The sequence below is a fragment of the Leptonychotes weddellii genome, chromosome 12 (genome assembly GCF_054177405.1).
Source record: "Leptonychotes weddellii isolate Sample4059 chromosome 12, ASM5417740v2, whole genome shotgun sequence".
Classification (NCBI taxonomy): domain Eukaryota; kingdom Metazoa; phylum Chordata; class Mammalia; order Carnivora; family Phocidae; genus Leptonychotes; species Leptonychotes weddellii.
Genome location: NC_138380.1, coordinates 34,085,129 through 34,108,608, shown reverse-complemented (window position 1 = coordinate 34,108,608; position 23,480 = coordinate 34,085,129). Strand labels below are relative to the sequence as shown.

General features: G+C 36.7%; 1 protein-coding gene across 6 annotated transcripts in view; it reads right to left on the bottom strand.

The window, feature by feature from the left end:
- Positions 1-23,480, bottom strand: part of IMMP2L (inner mitochondrial membrane peptidase subunit 2) — a 750,329-nt gene that overhangs the window by 711,947 nt on the left and 14,902 nt on the right. For all 6 annotated transcript variants that reach the window (XM_081800240.1, XM_081800245.1, XM_081800244.1 and 3 more), the window contains exon 3: positions 622-758. In XM_081800240.1, coding sequence (XP_081656366.1) covers positions 622-756 — 135 coding nt within the window. In that variant the 5' untranslated portion in view covers positions 757-758. The remainder of the gene's footprint in view (positions 1-621; positions 759-23,480) is intronic.

Below are 23,480 nucleotides of genomic sequence, written 5' to 3'. Positions count from 1 at the left end.
CACTTGAGTATGTGTATACATATAGTATGTATATTTTTTATATGTATATACATATTTTGGGTGTGTGTACATATATATACAACTGATATACATATGGACAATGAGATAGATATAGTAACTATATATGTGTATATATATATATGTGTATGTATGTGTATATATATATATGCACACACACAGTAACTGAATTTGACCCAAACCCATCCTGCAACTAATAATTTGGTCTTAAAAGGATATTTAAGTGTGGATTCAAATATAGATAATTAAAATATCTTGAAATCCCAGGCCATATCCACAGAAAATGGTGTCATTTAGGAAAATTTCCTTAGACTCTCTACTTACAATCCTAAAATAAATAAAATAAAATAAAACAAAAACTTAAAAAAACCTATAGATATAGAGAACTATTTGATAATTACGTTTATTCACCTCTACCCTGTTTATAATATGACCACATTAAAAGACCTTTTAAAAAAATTTAGTAAAGTTAAATTTCAGGTCAAGGCCTTTTTTAAAACTTTTCTGGTCCCATCATAGAAATAATATACAGAAATCCCACTGCTAGTACATGAGAAACCATGAAGCATGTGCTATAAAGAACGAAGCCACATTCGTTTTTACCTGCATTGATGCTCCCTCCACTCTTGCCACACAGGCCACCCGGTCCAGGAAAGTCACGGCCACGGGCACCGCCACAAAAAAGCCCTTAAAGAAGGCCTTGGCATACCTCCTCACCCAGCCTTGTGACTGTGCCATACCTGAAAACAAGTACAAAATTAGCCGCAAAAAAGGTAAAACAGAAAAAACAAAAACAGCACAGGAAAAGTAAGAGTTAAGGGAAAACAACCTCATCTCTTAATAACTTTCACACTCATCCCTATAAGCAGTGGAATAAATCTGACTTAAATCCCAAAGGCAAACACACTAACTCAGGTTAACTCTTTTCAGTAACTGAAGTCCACTTGATAACTTCAGTGGAAACTTTCTCTTCACAAAGCAGTAAGTTAGAAAACAAATAAGCATTCCAAGAGTAAATCCCTTTAGGTTGCTGACTATTAGAGTGGAGCTGCTTCTTCCTCTCCTGACATCTGTTCTCATCCACAGTCACACAAGTTTCAGAGGCACACAGGGCTGCCTGGCCTCCCTTGCAGCTAAGTGTTACCATGTAACTAGGTCTGATGAATGGCATATGAGTAAAAATGATAAATTTCCACACTGTGCCCTGAAAAGGAGAATGCCCTCCTCTTCATGTTTCCCTTTTTACAATACCATGATAACAAAGTGGTGGTAGAGACAGGAGTAGCCATCTCAAGTTAAAGATGGCAAAGCAACAAAATAGAAGGGTCCTGGGTCCCCAGCACCATGGAGGCACTGTAATTGTGCTGCACTCACTTACCCTGTAACCACCTAATTTTCAGATTTTTCTAGGGATAAGCAATCTTTTAATTGTCTCATGCAATGAAAAACAAAATAGTGAGAGATAAGATATGCTACACTACCAGACCAAAGAGAGTCGAACACAGTCCAAGAGATTTGAAGAAACTTCATGGTTGGGAAAGATAAATGATCGTTTTGTTCACAGTCTTACTTAGACAAGCTCCATGTGCTACCCAAGATTGAAGGAGGAGGTGAAGGGGATGATGAGGTTAGAGGTCTCTTGACCTCTCCTTCTTTGCAGTGTGCAACTAGATCAGAGCAACTGAAAAGTTCCCTAACACAACCACAAGGCTTGTTTAGCCCTAAACCTACAGGTCAGTTTGCTTCCAAGGGATGACCTAAAATTTCTTGTCCTTTGAGAGCAGGTTCAAAAGGGTCCAGAAATGCAATTCACACCAAGCATATACCAGAAAGGCATATACTGGGACAGTGTTTACACTTTTCATGTTTAAGTTCCCAAAAGTCACACTTCCAATGAGAGCAGTGTTATGATAATATTAATATTATACACATGAAAAGAAGCCAAAAATAGATAAGAATATAAGAAGGAAAAGAAAAAGACTAAAAAATATATTCATGAACAATAGAGGGAGAGGGAGGGAGAAAATGAGTAAATATAAATACAGAAATAATTATTTACTTATTTGCATAAGTGTATATTAAAAAAGCAGAAAAAATACAGTTAAATTCAGTCCAACTACTCATATCTGAAGATTTTACCCAATGACCTATATAACTTAAACTTGAAAGGAGACACAGAGGAACATATAAAGAAAGGGTGGGACCACTTCCATATAGCTTCATCCAAAAGACTTCACTTCTCACTTTATTTTAAAGGAATTCTTCCTTTAAAGGCACATACAAAAGAGGGTCACATGGTAATGAAGAATAGTCTTCTGATCCTGACAGAGCAAAAGAATTCTCCAGAGTTATCAGTATAGGACAATGGCTTTCAAACTGTTTTGACCATGTCCCACATTAAGAAATACATTCTATAGAGCAACCAAGTACTCAAGTACTAACTCATATACATACACAACTTACATATATACCCTCACGATGCAGCAAATAAGAACTGAAAACAGTTTCACAAAACTACTTATTCTTATTACATAATAGGCTATCATTTTAGTTTGTTCTATTTCATTGGATGGGACAAGATGAACGTGGGGAGACCAAATTATTCTAGTGGTCCTGAGCAAGAGATGATGGTAGGCTGGACCACAGTGGTGGTGACAGAGATGGAATAAAATGAGCAGACATGGGGCGTCTGGCTGGCTCAGTCAGTGGAGCAGGCGACTCTTGATCTCGGGGTTGTGAGTTCCAGCCCCACGTTGCATGTAGAGCTTACTTTAAAAAAAAAAAAAATGAGCAGATTATGATATATATTTTGGAGGTTAAAATGACGTGATTGGACATGGATGGGCAATGGCGGGAGAGGGGAGAGGAGCTAAGAGAAGGAGGTGTCAAGAGGCAGTAGTGACCTATGAAAGCACTGTTATTTTGTCATCCCTTTGAATTGCATTCCAAAGTAGTAAAAACATGCTCACAATTCAATTTATCAAACCTTTATTCAGTCCTACTAAGCACAAGGCCATAAGTTAGGCGCTAGGAATTTAGGAGTGGAAAAGCAGATATGGTCCTTGCTCTCAAGGGGTTACACTGTACCAGGAAAGATGCCCCTAAACAAATGTTTTAAATGGAAATGAGTATTGAAAAGGGCCAAGCCCTGGACCATGGGAATATGGAGCAAGGAATTCCTTCCATCAGAAAATGATCAGCAAAGGTCTCCCAAGGAAACACCAGTCGAGGTGGGACCCGAGCATTTCAGGCACAAGGAGCAGCATGTGTGAAGGCCTAGGAGCAAAGTAAAATGTAGCTACTTAAGAAACTAACAGAAGTTCAATTTGGATAAAGTATATACACAATTTATTTGCTAATTTTCAATTTTTACTTTAGTAAACATTTAGTTATTGACGCTAAACACCAATGCTAAGGGAAGAGAATATAAAGATGGCTGGGCATACAATATAATATCATTTAAAAACTCTCACAAACAATACTTTATATTTTCTATGTAAATTTGTATAAGCATATAAAAGTATTTAAAATAGAATATTATTTGTATTATTGTGCTCATTGTTTACTAACCACTCATGTCACTTGTATAATTAGTAAAGTTTAGAGACAGATGGAAAAAGCAGGCTTATCAGAATGCTGAGTGGTTCATCTTAGATGCTAGAAATGTAGATCATGACTATTTTCTTCTTTGAACTTCCATTGATTTCTAACATTTAAAAAAGAAAGATGTGCTATGAAGTCACTTTAGTATATGGATACTACAGGATGATGCCAGTCCTGATCTATCTACTATTATGATAAACTACCCTTTCTTAGTCCAGTCTCTCTGCTGTTCTAAGGAGAACAAAAAAATACCAAGTAAGATTCTTCCCTATTTATGCAGCAATCAACATATCTGACTGCAATTCTTTTATGTAGCCAAAATAGGCCATGTCGGAATATTATATGCTTTGGAAAACTTCTTGAGAGTTTGAAAAGCCTTAAAAAGTCTTACCTTTCTATTCACCCATAGTAGCATTTGGGTTCAAATAGGAAAATCTTGCTGACAATCTATATTACAACCAACTTGACAACTTGACTACTTTAAGTAATTAATAAACTGGCTTAAAACATGTAAACCTATGCTTGCCTAAATATTAAGCAAATATATACTTTATCAGGTCAAACAGGCTTAGACAACCAGAGGATTTAGACTCCAAAAAAAAATGATAGGACAAATGAAAATAGAAAAACATGCTCTTATACAACTGTGGCTCTTAGAATTAAAAAAAGCAAACACATGACAGAATGAGAATATAAGTGTTATCTTTGCCGTTCCTTATTTCCTGCATGCATGGACCTTCACTAAATGGCTAGGGATATGTGCAGAATAGAAACTAGGAAGGCTTTCAAATATGATGAGGCTGCAGCTATCCTAGTTATAAGGTAACATGCATGCTTACAATGTAAATTAAGGGGAAAAGAGAACATAAGTTGTATTAGAATTGGAGTCCCAGAATTTTGAGCCTCCCCTCCTTTCCCAATATCCACTCTCTCATATACTGCTACTCCATTTGGTCACTGTGGCCCCCAGGAAGGATCATAGTAATGAGAGTCCGGGGCCCCGAGGTGGCCTATAACTTGCTGCATGTCTCACCAACTCACTTTCAGGCCTCAGTTTCTTTTCTGTAAAAAGAAAGAGGTTAGACTCAATTTCTAAGGTCCTTTCTGTGTCCAACATTCTTATTTCCATAAATTTTTCAATTGTTTCTCCAGGACTTCAGCAGATACTAAAGTTTTAAAAAGTCACTCAGATTACCACTAAGAAGAGACAGGAAGTTGCTTTTAGGTTTGAGACTCTAAGTGTTAAAAAGAAAAAAAAGACTTTGCTTTTATTACACAGCTAGTTAAAAAAAGAAAGAAAGAAACAGAGAAGAAGCTGGAACGAGTGCAAATCATGTCAAAGAACATTTAATTATAGTGAAAGTCACTGCTCTTTCACTTCCTGTCTACACAAGTCCACTGCTGACCATCTCCTGCACAACAAAGTCAAGACAAGTATTTTTCCATTGAGAGACTTTCAAAGAGTACGTGGGAGGAGTGCCAATCTGAAGGTGCACAGATTCTGCCCAAGCCAAGGGAAAAAATAAAGCTACCTTGCAAACAAGTTGTCACTATTTTCAGAGGCTCAAAACAAAAGCCTCAGCATAGTCCTGTCTTAACCGAATTGCAAAGGACACCGATACCACATAAAAGTCAAACATTTTTAAAAGCTTCTATCACTAAAATAAACCATACGTAAATGAAACAAACATTACATTTCCATGTCAAGTCGTACAAATAAATTGTTTAAAGTTGTATGGCATTCACATTCTGTTAAAGTTTATGTATTTTTTTTTTTCTATAGAAATTGCCAAAGAATCATTGGAATGATCTGGTCTTTTGTTCACACCCTCAATGTTTAAAACCTCCATACTAATAAGCACCTAGCATCTGTTTCCTCTGAGAAAATTTCCTTTAAGCAAAGACAATATGCTACGAAAACCATCACCAGCAAAAAGGGAAGAATTTTTATCAGTAACCTCATTCTCTAGTAACCATGCAAGTCATTTAGGTTCAAAACATTGTTCCTGAAAAAACTGATGCTTAAGTAGTAGGCACACCTGGTTCATTGCTGGACTGAGAATATTTTTAAATAAGCCTTCAGATTCAGTTGAAATCACATTTGCCACCTGCTATACAGGACCTGCAAGGGAAAGTTTCTTGGTGATGCTGACCTCAACCACATAATGACCTATACCATAAAAGCCTCTTTTTTCTCTCAGGACTTGTAATGACTCGATCATGCATGAATTCATCTAAAATGATTCTTAAACTTGCTTATATTTTAGCCTCTACAAAGTCACCAGTCACTCATCCATAGAACCCAGGTGGATAAATACACCTCAAGTCATCCTAATTACAAATACTATTTAAAAATTGTGTGGGATGTTTGAAGGTAAGAGAAAATAATAAATTACAAGGCAGTATCTTATATAAAATGTAATCTTTCAATCACAATAATAAGCCTGCACGTTTGGATAACCAAATCAAGATTTTACTTCTAAACTCAAACTATATAACAAACTATGAACATCAGAGAATGTAAGAGCAGGGATCCAAGCAAATCAGACACCCAGTTCGCTGCTCACTCAATATATATTCATTGCTCACCTACTATGTATCTGGGAACTGTGCTAAGGGATGAGTACACAATGCACAACAAGGTAGGTGTGGTCCTAGGCCATACAGAGCTTACATTTTCATTCTGGCTACATTGTCTACTTTGCTAGACACTATGCTAAGACACCAAAGGTAAAAAGACAGACCAAAGTCAAGTTCCTTCCAAGGGGAACTTGTTACAAGATCACAGGAAATGAGTAGATGACCATGCATGATCAGACTAACCTTCTCCATGGATCTCTCCAGGAGCTCCTGCTATCAATAACCTCAATCGGCAAACAACCTAAGCATGTGCGAAACCAGGAGGAATTTGAATACATTTGGACTAACTAATGCAAGAGAAAAGTAATAATTAATGAACTAGAACAACTTTTTAAAAGATTTTATTTAAAAGAGAAAGGGAGAGAGAGAGAGCCCACGAGCGGGGTAAGGGGGAGGGGGGAGGGGCAGAGGGAGAGGGAGAAGCAGACTCCCCGCTGAGCAGGGAGCCCCAGGCAGGGCTTAACCCCAGGACCCTGGGATCATGACCTGAGCCAAAGGCAGATGGTTAACGGACTGAGCCAACCAGGCACCCCTGAATGAGAACAATTTTGATTCTACTGGAAGCAGATCTGGGAAAGTAATCTATGGAAACCAATTTAAAAAAAATTCAGGGCCATCTTGCTCCTTTCACTTTACAAATAAACAATACCTTGTAAAATAGACAATTGGTAATCTTCAGAATGTGAACTCCAGCATCAATTCCTTTATCTTTTAACTCATGTGATTTAGCAGTTCTCACTCAAAACTTCTCAGGACAAAATGGTAAAAAAAAAACAAAGAATAAAGAAAAACTAGCCAAGGGGCACCTGGGTGGCTCAGTCGTTAAGTGTCTGCCTTTGGCTCAGGTCATGATCCCAAGGTCCTGGGATTGAGCCCCGCATCAGGCTCCCTGCTTGGTGGGAGGCCTGCTTCTCCCTCTCCCACTCCTGCTTGTGTTCCTTCTCTCGCTGTCTCTCTCTCTCTGTCAAATAAAATCTTAAAAAAAAAAAGAAAGAAAGAAAAACTAGCCAAAAATAATAAAGGGGATAAATGTAATGGAGTTAGACATAAATCGAACCATGTTCTGGCAAAGATACCCAATAAAAGTCAACACTAGTAGCCTAGCCAATAATAATGGTCCTCTGTCTTGACCTAAAACTGCTTCTTTGATAGAGATAATTGTAATTCCCTATTGGTAAACTGATGAGCATCTGGATACTAAGAAAGTAGAGATTAAAATTGACATATTTAATTTTAAGTCAGGAATGTTTAAACACAAATAAATTCCAGGGTTATGTTCTACTATACCTGGTGTTGAGAGAAAACACAACCAGAAAACAACTAAGATATGCAACTTCATGAGTTTTTGGTAAGGACTCCAATTTGCAAATGTACAGCATTTATGCCCACCTTTCCCTCTGCCTCAGAAAAGGAGTCCCCCCTCTATCCAAGGAGAGGCCAGCAGTGCTCTGCAGAGGGAGCATCAGCAAAGAGGGAAAGTCAGTATAAAGTTGGTGGCCTCTGAATCTAACTGACCTTAGTTCAAATCATGATTCAATCATGTGACTTTGGACAAATTGTTGTTTGGCTTGCTGAGCCACAATTCTTTCACCTGAGAAAACTTGCAGGGTGTTTTGGAGGTATAAAATGTTCACACATGTTGTTCTGCTTAAGCAAGCATTTGTATGAAGAAAAAAAAATAAAGTCCCATAAAGCTAGTATCTGAATACAGTACATGTACATTAGAGAACAATGACTGGATCATCAAATAAAAGGTATTTCTGCAGGTAAAAGCATTAGCCATGTCTAAGAAAAGGAACTCGCAATAACAAATTGAAAAAGAACAATAGACTTAAGGATGTTTGTTACATGCAATAAAAAAAGTAAAGCCAACCTTCTAGGTAATGGATATCTACTAAACAGAGTGATACTTTTGTTCTGCTTTGAACTTAATCTTGTTCTGGCATTTAACTGGTTAGGGACTATCATATTTAGTGATATTGGCTAATTAACAAAAATTATGGATTGCCAACATCTCAGCATATCTTAGGTGATTTGAGGGTTTTTTTAAAGCAGAATAAAGGAAAAATATGACTCAGTGCCAGAACTGGACCACAGGAAGAAGTTATATAATGGCCATTGGAAGAAGGAGGAGGAGAAGGAGAAGAAGGAAGAAGAAGGAGGAGGAGGAGGAGGAGGAGGAAGATACGTCCTGAAATTGCAAGGAAAAAATTCACGAGAAAGAATGGAAAGAAAAAAATGAATTTAAATGTAAAAGGTGGGTTTAAGAATGTCTGCTAAAAAATAACTTTTCTATACTTTTAAAAACTGCCATTAAAATGTTGGAAATAAAAGAAGGATAAATTATATTTGGTAAATTTCTGAGACAAGAGGAAAATATGATTCTGAAAGTAAAAGTTTATCTATGGCCTATCTGAGATAGATGCTGGCCAGACCAAGAAACAAGATATATGTTAAGAGAATTGAGGAATAAGACTGTATTTAATACTTATTTTTTATTTTGCTATGTTTCGTCCCTTAGCAATATGGAAACCCTCATGACTCCAATATTTTTGAAAACCGTATAAAACTAAATCCAGGGTCGCCTGGGTGGCTCCGTCGTTAAGCGTCTGCCTTCGGCTCAGGTCATGATCCCAGGGTCCTGGGATCGAGCCCCGCATCTGGCTCCCTGCTCGGCGGGAAGCCTGCTTCTCCCTCTCCCACTCTCCCTGCTTGTGTTCCCTCTCTCGCTGTGTTTCTCTCTGTCAAATAAATAAAATCTTTAAAAAAAAAAAAAAAAAACTAAATCCATAATACTGTGGTATTATGAGCCTCTCCAAAAGCCGGCTCAGTCCACCCTAATCCCATAAATTATCTTTATCCTTTAACTCCAAATGGACACCATTTGACCACATTTACAACTAAGGCCCAATATCAAATTTCAGTTATTAAAATGCCATAAATTCTGCAAAAAATAGTTTACCATAAAAATTAACAGGCAAGTGAATAGCTTTCTATAGAGTGAGTAAAATCCTACTAAATGATAGCCATTAGCAAGAAGAAGCTTGGTAAGCTTTAACTCTAATAATCACAAAATTTGGGTATCAACACGGCACTCTACTTCTTTTTAGTTTAATAGAAAAGCATAACTGCTGTCATTAAGTGGAAGCTAAAGGCAATGTGGATTTTAAGCTAACAATGTGGCAACTTAAATGTATGTGTAAATGAAACAGACGAGGTACTCATCTACATCCCAAATAAAGTAATTAGAGAATTTTGGACTATTCACCATAAGCCTATTTATTCCTGAAACAATAACATTTTGAATTAGCAAAAGAACATACTTCCAATACCAGAATACTTACTGAGTAGTTTTAAAAAAAAAAAATTATTTAGCATTTCACTGCATGTGAAATTGGCTTTTAAAAAATTAAGATAGCCTATAAAAGAAAAAAGCATCCTCCTCAAAAACAAATCTCAAAACCCTTCAAAACTCAAAACTAAGAAATAGGAGTGAAGGGAAATAATGAGAAGAATATAACATTGAGAACCTAAAAAAAAAAGAAGGGCACAAAGTAAATAAGAAGAATATTGGAAAGTAAGCATCAGGCAATAACATGAGTAATGGGAAAATGTCACTGAAAACACCAGGTGACACGCAGTTCCTAGAGCACAATTACCTGAGGTATCAGCTTTGCTGTTCCTTACCTATCTCACGATCTCAGATTCTGGCCCACTCTCTAATAACTGCTTCATATTCATTTCTCTTAGCCACTATTCACACTAACCCTATTTCTGCCCTATTTTTAAATGGTACAGGGTCTCTAATGGGTTCAACAGTAAGTGCAATAAGCAATTTTTTAAAAGAGCATGATTTCAGGGTCTCATGAAAATCCTATTCTGACCTCTACCCTTCATGCCTCAAATAAACTGCTTTCTTTACTGGGCTACAAATGCCTTTAAGTGAATATAAAACATCAGCTCAAATTCACATTAAGAGATAAGGAGAAAAACACGGCTTTTCCTTTGATTAGGGTTGGGAATGGGAAGTAGGAAGGTTTCTCAAAACAACCAAGGCCAACCAGACCCTAAAGGGGGAAAGATGAAAAACCAAGGTAATAAAAAAAAAAAAAAAAGTGGGACTGGAAAATACAATGGAACCAGCAAACTTAGGGCCAGACCAGGGACTATTATTACTCTTTACAGAATGATAAAGATAAAAATTAGAAAAACAGGCTCCCCCAGCAGGGAAGTATATTAAAGCTCTGATTAGTCTGTCAAAAATAAAACCTGTCCAAATGGTCAGCTTTGGAAAGTTGCCCACAGCCCATCTACGGCAGCTGCATGCCCATGGGGAGCTCAAACAAGAGCCATGCAGGCTCAGTGCTGGATAAATAAGGATGCAAGCCAGATGAGAAGATTTATGCAATGTAAGGTAAAAGCCATAGTAACTGATGCCTTTGGAAGAAGTAGCTATGGTCCTTTAAATTTACAAGCGCAAGCATAGGGGGCAGGGTGCACACACTTGTTGAAATGGCAACAAAGACCAGGCTGGCAACATAAGTTTAAAAAAAAAAAAATAGCTGCCAAGAGATCAGAGTACCAAGAGGCTCATCCTGTGCAGCCTGGAGACTAAGGCAGATGGAGCACAGCACTTTCTGGACTCAAGCGTCTGCTGAACAGAAAGTCTAGGGATCATAATGAGTCCCTGGTGAGCATACAGCATATGGAGCTGAGATGTTACTTAGATTGCTCCCCACACATAACTGCCTTATTTTGATTTTACCCACTTGTCAGTATATTATGAGTTACTGTTTAAGATACCTGTGAAGGTGCATCAACATGCAAGGCCCTCTGAAGCTAGGACGTATCTGCCAATCAAAACATTCAAAATCACAGCAGTATGAAATAACGTAAAACAAATTTTTAAAAAATACCGTAAGCAGGGTACCTTCAATGAAATACAATGATCCCTACTACATAATTCTAAAGAAGCATGAGAAGTTGGGAAGATAAGGCAACTTAAAATGTCACCAGATTATTATTAATACTATTTTGTATATCTGCTGTTAGATACTTGATCAGTAAGAGCCAATGGCTGTCAAACGCAGTGGAGCATAGCATTCCGTGCCATTCCATCAGTTTGATACAAGTCTCTTAAAAGGTATATATTAATGCAGAGATAATCAAATATATGAATGGAACAAAAGGGAGCCACGGTGGCTTCAAAATATTTCTGCAAATTCCTTGACAGGCCTCTTTCAAAATGATGAGCCTAATTCCTATCTTCTTAAGGGTGGATGGGACTTAGTGACCGGCTTCTAGCGAAGAGGTGGCATAAATGATGTTATGTAATTTGTGAGGCCAGTCATAAAAAGGAATGCTACCTCCTAGCTCTCTCTCATCACTACTTCTAGGCAAGCCAACACCACGTCCCGAGAACAGCCAACCATGGGAGAGGCCCTGTTGGAAAGGAACTGAGGCCTCCCTCTCCCCAGTAGCCAGCACGACTGTGACCAGCCATGTGGGTGAGCCAACTGCAAGCCTGATTCTCCTGCCTCAGTTAGGCCTTCACATGACTGTGGCTTGGGTTGAAATCTTAACTTCAACCGTAAGAGAGACCCTGAATCAGAACTGCGGAGGTGAACTGCTCCTAAATCACAGACCCATGGAAACGGTGAGAGATGATACATGCTTTAAGCCACGGCGTTTTGGGGTAAATTGTTTTGCATATATACCTAATAAAATAGTAAACCCAGAAATAGATCCAAAGACACAAAAGAAACATGTTATATGATGAAGATGTTAACACTGAAGGACTTGAGTTAACAAATCATGTTGAAATAACCAGCCACAACTTGAAGAGGGAAAAAAAAAAATCAAAGGTGGATATTTATTTAACTCATTATAGAAAAAAAAATTCCACATAAAGATTAATATAAAAAATAAAATATAAACATAAAACTAACAGGAAAATAAAGGCAAATAGTCTTTTAGGGGCGGAAAGAGGCATTTCTGAACATTTTACAAAACCCAGAAAACATTAAAGAAAAATACTGATGAGTCTGACTACATAAAAATCAAAACATACCATAAATAAGGTTAAAAGATAATCAGCATGATATTAAAAACTGCAATATATATTAATCCTCAAAGTTTAATATATCTAAAATTATACAGTTCTTACAAATTATAAGAAAAAAGACAAATGTTCTGAATGAAAAGTGAGCAAAATACATGAAAGGCATTTCACTGAAAGCAAAAATGGATAGTTTATAGAGATATAAAAAGATGTTCAGCCACACTAATAATAAAACAAATACAAATAAAAATCACCTTTTTAACCTATCAAGCTGACAAAGATCTAGAGAACTAAAAGCACCCAGTGTGCGAAAATACAACCTCTCATGTTCTCCTGGTAGTGCAAACGGGTAAAACCTTTCTTGAATGTAACATGACGATGTGCACTAATGTGTTACACGAACACACCCTCTGTTCAGGGCACCACTTCTAGGGTACAAAGATATGATCACGGATTTTTCAGTACTCCATTACTACTAACAATGAACCTGAAAACAATCTAAGTGCCCATGAATACATAAATAGACTATGACATGCATGAAGTAGAATCATTTGTAATCATTAAAAAGAATACCTATATTGCTTGACATTCACTTTTGGAAAAAAGTTGGAAAGCTCTAAGTAAAATAAGGACTCATTTATTTGAAATTCTATACACACACAGAGCATCATCATCATAATCATGGAAAGAAGTCAGGTGAGAAAGAATATGAACCAAAATGATGACAGTAGTGTTTATTGGCAGTCAAAGGATTTTCACTTTCTTTGTATTTTTCTGTATTATTTAAACTTTCAATAATGGGTACATATTATCTTTACAAACTAAAGCAAATTAACATTAGTCTTTTCTGCTACAACAGATATTTCTTTAGTGTAAATTAGCTCATATGCAGGAAAATGGCGTCAGTTGCGTTGGCTCATAGGTAATTTCACATCAGGAGCAAGTTTTCTCACACTTAATGGGAAAGTTCCATTTAGTGGTTTCAAGACTTCCACTATGTTATGCTACCTGAGGAAGCTGAGAGTACAGATGAAGAAATGCACAATATTTTCCCCTGTCTTTAGAATACAATACCCTGGATCAGACTTTTAACTTTGATGAAATTAGTCTCTGGTAGAAGTGGATGGTTTTAAGAATTTATAACTATCAGGAGGAAAACGAGGGTTTAAGGCTGCCTAAGATTGACTGTGATGCTGAGTGTAAATGCCAGTTGAGATTTAGCCATTTTTATTACAATTGTCATTTTTTTGTGTGTTAGTTATGTTTACAACATTCCACTGGTTTCAAATCATCTGTTCTCATCTGTTCCTAACCCTGTTTTCTCTCTAAGCCCTATCACTTCTAGCACATGACTTCGCAGAATTAAAGATTTTTCAGGAATACAAAAATTAGCATTAATAGAGAAATGCATATGCTATTCCGAGTAAAATGCAAAAACATAGAGAAACATTCCGCAAGTAAAAAAAGAAAGGGAAACAAAACTTTAAACTTTATTTCGCTTCAGCCACAATTTCTAATGAAAGATGTGAAACACAGGGCAAAACAATTTCAATATTCATGATTTACACCATACATTTTTATTGCATGTTACACATATAAAGAAAAAGAAATGGTCTTTGCTCCACTATCCACTTAAAATCTAAACAAGACAGAATTAAACAGGCATCAACTATGGAAGAGGCAGCGATCCAATTAACCTTTTTTTTCCCCCCCGTGGCACAAAAAGGAGGGAGATTTCTTTCTTTCTCATATAAAAGAATTCCAGAGGCAGGCAGTTCATTCTGACCCTGCACTGTCCATCAAGGCAGTTCACCCATCATCATTCCTTTTTTTAAAAAACACTTTATTGCAGTTTAACTGACATACAAAAACTGCACATATTTAATGGATACACCTTAAGAAGTTTGGAGATAAGTATACATCAGTGAAACCATCACCACAATATATTCCATAAACATATGGGACACCTGCAAAAGTTTCCTCCCACCCTCTTTTAATCCCATTAACTTCTGAATACAGTATTCAATTACATACCCTCAGTGGGGAGGGAAGGAAGGAGAAATGCGAACAAGGAGGGAAGCAGCTCTGAAACTATTTTAGATACATTGTAGCATTAACCAAAGGAATAAAGGAGTTAGTTGGTGCTGTGGAAAAGGGGGAAGTCAAGAAAAAAACTCTCTAGAGACCTAAAAGCAAAGATAACCCAGTAGAGACAAGTATTTCTAGTACCTGGATCTTAGCTTCTAATATGATTCCTCACTATAAGGAACTCAAGCTCTTCAGAGAAAAGGGTTGATTCCAGGGCTGGGCCTGGGAAGGTACAAAATGAGCCTGGAACATTTTGTTACACCACTAAGTAAAAAGGTGCTCAGAAAAATGATGGATGAACAGCAGGACAGAGGCCTGCTTAAAGAATGGGAAAATCTGATTACTAAATAAGTAACATCAAAAATAATTATAAACTATCAAAAAGTACCTTTGGATTTGCTTATTTTCAGAAATTGGCATTATCACAGAACTAGGTATTTAGCCTCAAAAGATAAATTATGTAATGTGAATTTAACTTAGTATAAGTAATACCATGAAAGTATTTTATAAACTACTAAGTTTAATAAAATGCAAAATATTATTTTAAAATAAGTTTCCTTTGCAATCACCCTCACATATAGGTTAGAAATGAAGTTAGTTCCCTTGCAGATACAAAGAAAAATTTTCAATTCATAAATTATCCATCTATATAATTTCCAAAGTATAATTGTTGAGTTGAGTAAATAAGGCGTTCCACTATTCTTTGATTTTATATCTGCATGTCCAGCTGTTATGTGACTTTGAGATCCAGTGGTAAAATGCAAAGGTGTGAATCTGAACTATTTTAAATGTACATTTTATTATCAGTAGTCCTAGTATACAACGGTCAGACCCCTGTGGTTTGTTAAAAAACAGCTGGTGTTGAAATTATCTAAGCCTACAGAGCACTGGGAAGAGCAGAGAAATGATCATCAAAAAGAGAGAGAGAGAGAATGAAGTTGGCATTTCTTCCTTCAGTATTTACTCCTTTTACGTCAATAAACATTTGAGTACCTGCTACATGTGGGGCATCATACCAGTTTCTATACTGAAAGAATGAAGATATATCTGTGTATCTATATAGATATTGAATATTAAACATTGTTCTTTTGAATTAATCTAGCCTTGTGATAAGGTTACCAGGGCCATAAAACTAAAATGAATAAAGATAGGTTTTATAAAAGAGATAGGCAATTGGGGATGTTATGGAAAGACAAACTACACAGTATTCTATAATCTCTGGTCCTTCTACTCTCAGAAAAATGACTCTATCATCCAAATGGCTGCCCCAAAGTCAACATGGTAGTTAGCCAAAGTGCCCTCTACTAAAAAAAATACAAATCACAACTTCCTCTTGCTTGAAATCCTTCGATAACTCTCCATGTCCTATAGCACAATAGCAAACTCCTTAGATTTAACATACACTTATCTTTCATTAGCACATCATGCTCCAGCCAAACCCAGCTACATGCAATTCCTACAATATGTCATGCTTTTACTTGTCTCTGGGCCCTTATATATGTTCTCCTTTGTCTTTATCTCTCTTCCCACCTTCTTTTGTCTTGACCAACTCTTTCCTTTTCTTTTCTTTTTTTTTTTAAGTAAGCCCTATGCCCAACGTGGGGCTTGAACTCATAACCCTGAGATCAAGAGTTGCAGACTCTACCAACTTAGCCAGCCAGACACTCCTGTCTTGGCCAACTCTTATCCACCCTTCAGGTCTGCTTAGATGTCACCCATCAGGAAGTCCACCCTGACTCTCCATGTCTGAATTAGATACCCCTCCTATGTGTTCCCATAAAATCCTATGTTTCCTCTACCAAGCATTTATCACACCTGATATTCTCATCCTTACCTCCAATCAGCTATGAGTTCTGTGATGGCTTCTTGTTCACTGCCAGACCTCAGCACCTTGCACTGAAGTAAGTGTTCAATGTTCAATACAGTTTTATTGAAGAAATCAATAAATGAGTTCCAATAATTACTAAAAATAATTTTAACATACTTTCCTGTCCATGTAGACTATCTGCACGTATTCAGAATATGATGGATGTGGTGGAGGCAAAGACTGAGAGAAAGGCATTGCCTAACCACATGCAACAAACTGTGTGTGTGTTTGTGTGCTGTGTCTGTGTGCATGGGTGAGCACGTTCATGTGTCTGACTACCCCATCTCACATCCGGTAGTTTTACTTGGCAGTTGACAATACTCATTGAGAAAGTGTTTCTATTTATATATGTGTATGTTTATGTAAACTGAACTTCAAGAGGTTGATTTGGGTTTTTTTTTTTTTCTTCAATAAATCATAGCACATCACTCATGTCATGTCTAAAGGCAATAAAGATGGGTAACAAAGAGCAAGTAATTTTTCATAACCTATTCAACTGTAAGACATTAAGAATTCTTTTTTTCAATTGAAAGCTTACTTTTAGGAAGTGTTTAGCTTGTTTTTCCTTAAAAGCAATGTTTTTCAGTCCACACACCGTGGTGGCCCTAAGGATTGCCTAGAGGCACAAGGGCCGAAGGGAGCAGGCACAAAGTAACCAAAACTCTGAGCCCCAATTCCCTTCTTCAGTCAAAGTCACTCACTTCTATCTTTTGGGTTTTTTAATAATAGAATTTCAAAAAAGATTTTCTTTGAAGGGTTCACTACATAAAAAAATAAGAAGAAAAAGAGGTTAAAAACCACCACCTTAAAAAATCAGACATGGATTGAGGCTCAGACTATATAATTTAAGTCCTAATGTTTTTCATATTTCTTGTTTAAATTCATCTCTGTCAGGTTTATAAGCCCTTATTTGTGCTAAAAGGAGAAATAGCGTTTGAATGCAGAGATATCCAGGTAGAGTGAAAACATGGGTTTTGAGAAGTGTATTTATTCTCTGATGCAACATAAGATTATTTATCTTATAATGTTTAATGGCATTATTTATGAACCAATCTTCAAGTTAATGATTCATAACATAGAATACCAAAATAATATAATGAACAACAGAAAAGCCCACTGTAAATGCTAGCTGCAGCTATGTTTTATGTATGATAGACGAATATCCCACCCCACTTTAATAATTTCTTAGTAAAAAGATCACCTTAAATAGGATAATTCACCAAATTCACACTTAAGTAGCAATTTTAACTACTTTGCCAATAAAGAAAAAAAGGGGGAGCAAGGTAATTGAAACCAGGGGTTGCTCTATATTGCAACATTCAGAAGACCATTCCGAACACCAGGAGGGAGAATTCGATCTGCTGGTAAACACACTCGGGAGTGATAAGCAGAAATGGGAGTCTCTAAACAGAAACCTTCAGCCATCCTCTGCACAATGGCTTTGGAATTGTGGAATGGTATTCAACTGCAAGTCAGGTAAATACCTGAAAACTCCCAGCTCTGAACTTCATAAGTTAGGTGAATCCGAAATCTTTAGAGCTGAACATATATATAATTATGCCTAAGATCTACTGAGCTGAGAAGCAACCAACCTAATTTTCATCTCTTCTGGGAAGTCTTATCTGAGTATTATAAAACCCAGCACTGTCGTCCACCCCCAAACTCCTCTGGCATACACTAGCCATACCCCCATTTGGCACCCAGTATTATTAGTTATCTTTTTATAGTTATGTCCATTTTCCACAACTACACTGTAAGCCCCTAAAGGGTAAGTGACATGTCTCGCTCCTCTATAAACCCTAAAGGTCTTAGAATTTTGCTAAGCATTTGCAGGTGCTAAGTAAATTTTTCTTGACTGTTTGCTTAATTTTAGATATGGTTTATATTACCACCCAGTTATAATGTTGATGGAGAGACACTTTGATATGATGGTGTCAGATACTCCATCCCTTTAAATACCAGTCAGGAGCATAAGAGAGAAACTGGGTGACCAGAGCAGGCTGTTTGGGAGCCACCCAATTCATCTGATACAGTACCTCCCTGCATGTGTTACTCCCAAAGAACAAAGTGCCCATCTTATTCTAGAGCTAAATTGTTACTTCTCGTCCCACGCTCAGTACCAAATTAGAAATCAGAAAACTTGGATTCAGGTCCTAGCCATGCCAATGACACAGCAATTCATTTCATCTATTTGAGTAGACTACCTATAAGGTTCTTTGCTTCAACTATCTGTGATTCTAACTTCAGGCCTTTACCTTCCATATCAGAAATCCATGGAATGGCCCCTTCTCCCACTACTAAAGTTACCTGTCTTCCATGATACACCCCATCATCATCGTCATCATTGCACCCTACTCCAAGACTTTTTCTGACTTCTGCTGCAAGGTTAACATTGGTCATGAAATCATGTTCACTTCTAATGATGACATGGTTAAATTTCTTGCCTGATCTTTACTTTATACCTGTGCTCATTTAATAAACACATGTCACATGGCTGATTGGGTAATACGAGATAACATACACACTTGGGGAAACTTCTAATACATTCCTGCTTTCAGCAGCAAAGATAAGTATAACCCCATTTGCAAATAAGTATCAGTAATAATAAATAAAATTATTTTCATATGGGTCACCAATAGGTTGTTGTCAACTTAATCAGTAGTTCAGTGGCCCTGAGAATAATTCCCTGATGTTTCCAATTTTGTAAGAAATTTATTTTTATTGTTTCATCAACATCAAATGATATTAAGGAACATCACAACGGTTGTTACAGTAAATGGCTCAGAAAGAAAATTTAGTAACAATTTTGATAGATTTTAGGAAGTATATGAGCTAAATAAAAATATATGAGCCATATAGAAATTCAAAGCAATTTAAATTAATATCTATCAGTTTTGAATAATGAAGAAGTTTTTCAGAACCTAATATACCTTTGTTCTGCAAAAAGACTAAGCATATCATCCAAAGACCTTCCCCTTTCCCAAGCCAAGTAATTTGTTATCCAATTAATTACAAAGAAAGGTGGCACTTTTATCTCTTCAGATGTGTCTAGCAGAAGAGCCATAATAAAATCACAGATGAAAGGTCAGTTTTAGAAGTGAGAGAGACATTAACAGAACCCCCCAGGCAATATTTAAAATACTATTTTTCCTTGGCCATAATTATACCAACATTTTGCTATACTTTGGGTGTTAACTTCAGTACAAACATTAAACAGTGACATAAAAATTTTTGGCCAACAGTACTGTGAGGTTTTGTTTCATCTTTAATAAGGATGGAGTGATTGGCAACCACTCTCAAAATCAGTCAGAAATACTCTTTCACAAATTATTGTCAGATCTGTAAACTCTGAAAGAAGCATTAATTGGAAACAGAAAGAAAAACTGTAAGAAACAATTTGACTTTGAAACCAATGAAATAAAATTTTCATTCTAGTAAAGAATATTCATTTGTGTTGTCTAAAATACTGTATCGCTGTAGTAATACTAAAATTAAAATTTTTGTTATTCTATTTTGTTACCTCAATTAATCTCTTACATGAACCTATTTTTATCCCATTTTGAAATATATAAGCTAATGCTCACAGTATTTGAGTAATCTTCCTCAAGTCACACAGATAGTAAGTAGCAGTGGTAAATCCAAATTATCTGACCCTATGGACTGTGCAATTAAGCACTATGCTCCCACTTAGTTGCCACTCCCAGTAAATATTCACCACTCCCAATAAACATAACAAGAGTTATTGATTTCATAACTGCTACTATGGCACTCAGATGCAACAAATATAAGAGTGTCCTGAATACACAATTAGTTCAACCCACTATATAAAAGGTAAGTGCTCAAGTCTCATTAATTTCTAATAAACTTTCAAATGGGAAAGGGGTACAAAAAGGAGAAAAGTACAAATCTATATACACATCAATTAATAGAAAAATATCACTGGAGTTGTCTTTGGACTTAACAAGTACTGAAAACTCTTATTATACTGCTATCCTTTCAGCCCTCTGAATTGGCTCTCAGAATCTGAAATTTCACTGTTGAAAGAAAAGAAAGCTGGAAGATACATGCATTCCAAAACACTGTGCCCTTTTGCGATTTCCCTTCTACATTTACTACCCAGATCTTTAAACACTAAACTAGGAGCTAAACCAATTTAACTGTACGTATAAAATGTAAAATTGGAAATGCCACAAAATCAACATGACCTTTAAAGTGTAACATTTTCCACAATCATTTACTTAATAGCAGAAAAACATTTTATAGTGTTTAAAGCATAGTCTTCATGTGTAATATTTTCAGCAAACATAAAAGCAAATACAGAACAAAGTACTTAAAAATCAACCACATTTTTTAAACAAAAACTGTAATTAATTTTAAACCACCACTTTTTCTGCAGTAGTTACATTATCAAACATTCATAACCTTATTGGTATGCTTCACTTTTCAAATACAGACCTGATGTAACCATCACCCAAGCCCAGTCACCTCCTGCAACTGGCAAGGCCTACCAGTATGACTGATTTTCCCCCAAGTTAGCCGAATCAGTTTGCTTGAGAACTAAAATATACGTCGGAAAAAAGGCCAAGATGAGCCCTCTATGTAAACCAACAGGACCACCTTGATTAATTCCAAGGCACTGATCTCAACATAGTGTCTTCTTACCAGCCAGACTCCTCAGTCAAAGATACTGAAAGCAAAGATAATAATTAGGTAGTCGATATTACCATAAAATTAAATTTTGTATAAGAGCAAATGTAGTTTTCTATCTTCAGATCCAATCATATATTTCTTAAAAGTAAAAGATATGCAAATAGATGCTAATCGGATGGCAAACTTTCCCCAAGAGAGAATCACACTGGAGATAAATCACCACTCTCATAATTCCATAATCAAGTAGCAATTCTTGAGAATATATCTTTTCCCTCTGACTACTTTGATTAAGTAGTTTCAGTAGAAGCTGATCAGAAAATACTTTTTCTCAGATTTTTTTTTTTTTTCTGCACTGTTACTAGCAGGAGATTAAAATTAGCAAGACAAATGAAGTCAGAATCCATATCATCCCCATTTATTGCCTTTTACACCTGAAAGTTAGGAAGAAGAAGAGATCAAGGAAACAAACAGCAATCTAATGCCTGGCTAAAGGACAAATTCTATCTTTAAAATTGAGTGTGTTTCTATCAACTCTACGAATTCAGTTCTTTAATGAAAAGGTTATAGCATGCAGACAAAACAGTGCCATATCAGCCAAGCAACTAAATTAGATACCTCACCTGTCACAGAGAAAATCAATAAGGCCCAATGAATTTATATTGTACACTGATTTATTTAGGGAAAAACTTTGAAATACGATGTCTTTAGCTTTTTGTGTACTAAACATATTCTGCTCCATTGGCTGGAAGAAATCTAAGATGGCCTCTGTGGGAGAGGGCAAACAGGAGTCAGACTTAGTACAAGAGAGAAGCAGAACAAGATGAAAGAAAAGGAGTTGGGAAAGGGGAATTTTCCATTCAACATACATAAAAATAATGGCTTTTTACAGGTAAAGGAAGGTAAGGGGCTACCCTAAGAAGGAAATAGACACAATCAGCTTTGGTAGAAACAAAACAGCAGAAGGTCTAAAGGAGCCCTGAAAAGTGGTTTACACCCCAAACAAAACAAGAGTGAGACAAACTTAAGTAGGAAAAGTGTGGGTCAACATTCAAAGACGAGAATCTGACCTGATTCTTTTCCAGCACCATCTTGTTCTCTTCTGTGATGGTACCTTTCACCTTCCTTCTCTATACCTTTACTTGTGCTACTCCTTCAGCCTAGCATTTCTTTCCAACCTCTCCACTCATTTAATGCTGCAGTCTCCTAATACAAGCTCAGAATCTCACTCCATTTTGTGAAGTCACAGGTAATCTCCAACCTCTTAGTTACACTCCATCCTATAGCACATCAAAGCGTTGTTTATACCTCATTGTGGACACTTAGATTATATTCTGAATCACAGTCATTTATTTACATATTAATCTTCCCACCACCATACCTAGGGGTTCTTATTTTGGGAGGGGGGAAATATGTTATCTTTTTTTAATTGTGGTAAAATACACACGACCTAAAATTTACCATATTAACCATTCTTTTTTTTTTTAATTTTTTTTTTAGATTTTATTTATTTGAGAGAGAGGGACAGAGATAGTGAGATAGACAGCACAAGTGGGGAGGAGAGGGAGAAGCAGGCTCCCCACAGAGCAGGGAGCCCGATGCGGGACTCAATCCCAGGACCCTGGGATCATGACCTGAGCCGAAGGCAGATGCTTAACCAACTGAGCCACCATATTAACCATTCTTAAGTGTATGGTTCAATAGTGGTAAGTATATTCACTTTGTTGTGCAACCAATCTCCAGAACTTTTCATCTTACAAAACTGAAACTCTGTACCCATTAAACTCCTTGTTCCTCCCTACCCCCCACTCCTGGTAACCATCATTCTACTTTCTATGAATTTGACTGCTCTATGTACCCTGTATAAATGGAATCATACAGTATTTATTTTCTTGTGACTAGCTTATTTCACTTAGCAAAAGTCCTCAAGGACCATCCATGTTGTAGCATGTCAGAATTTCCTTCCTTTTTAAGGCTGAATAATATTCAACTATATGTATGTACCACTGTTTGTTTATCCATTCATCCATCCGTGGACACTTGGGTTGCTTCCACCTTTTGGCTATTGTGATTAATGCTGCTATGAAAATGGGTCTTAGAGACGCTGTTTTTAATTCTTTTTTTTAAAAGGACTTATTTATTTATTTATTTGAGAGAGAGAGCACAAGCAGGAGAGACAGAGGGAGAGGGAGAGAGAGAATCTCAAGCAGACTCTGTGCTGAGAGTGGAGCCCAACCCGGGGCCCGATCCCAGGACCCTGAGATCATGACCTGAGCCAAAACCAAGCGGTGGTCACTTAACTGACTGTGCTACCAGGCACCCCTGCTTTCAATCCTTTTGGTGTATTTGCAAAAGTGGAACTGCTGGATCATATGAGAGGTCTATTTTCAATTTTTTGAGGAATTGCCATACTGTTTTCCATAGTGGCTACCATTTTACATTCTCATGAAGAGTGCACAAGGGTTACAATTTCTCCACATCCTCACCAATACTTGTTACTTTCTATTTTTTTTAATAGTAGTTAGCCTAATAAGTGTGAATTTATAGTATCTCATT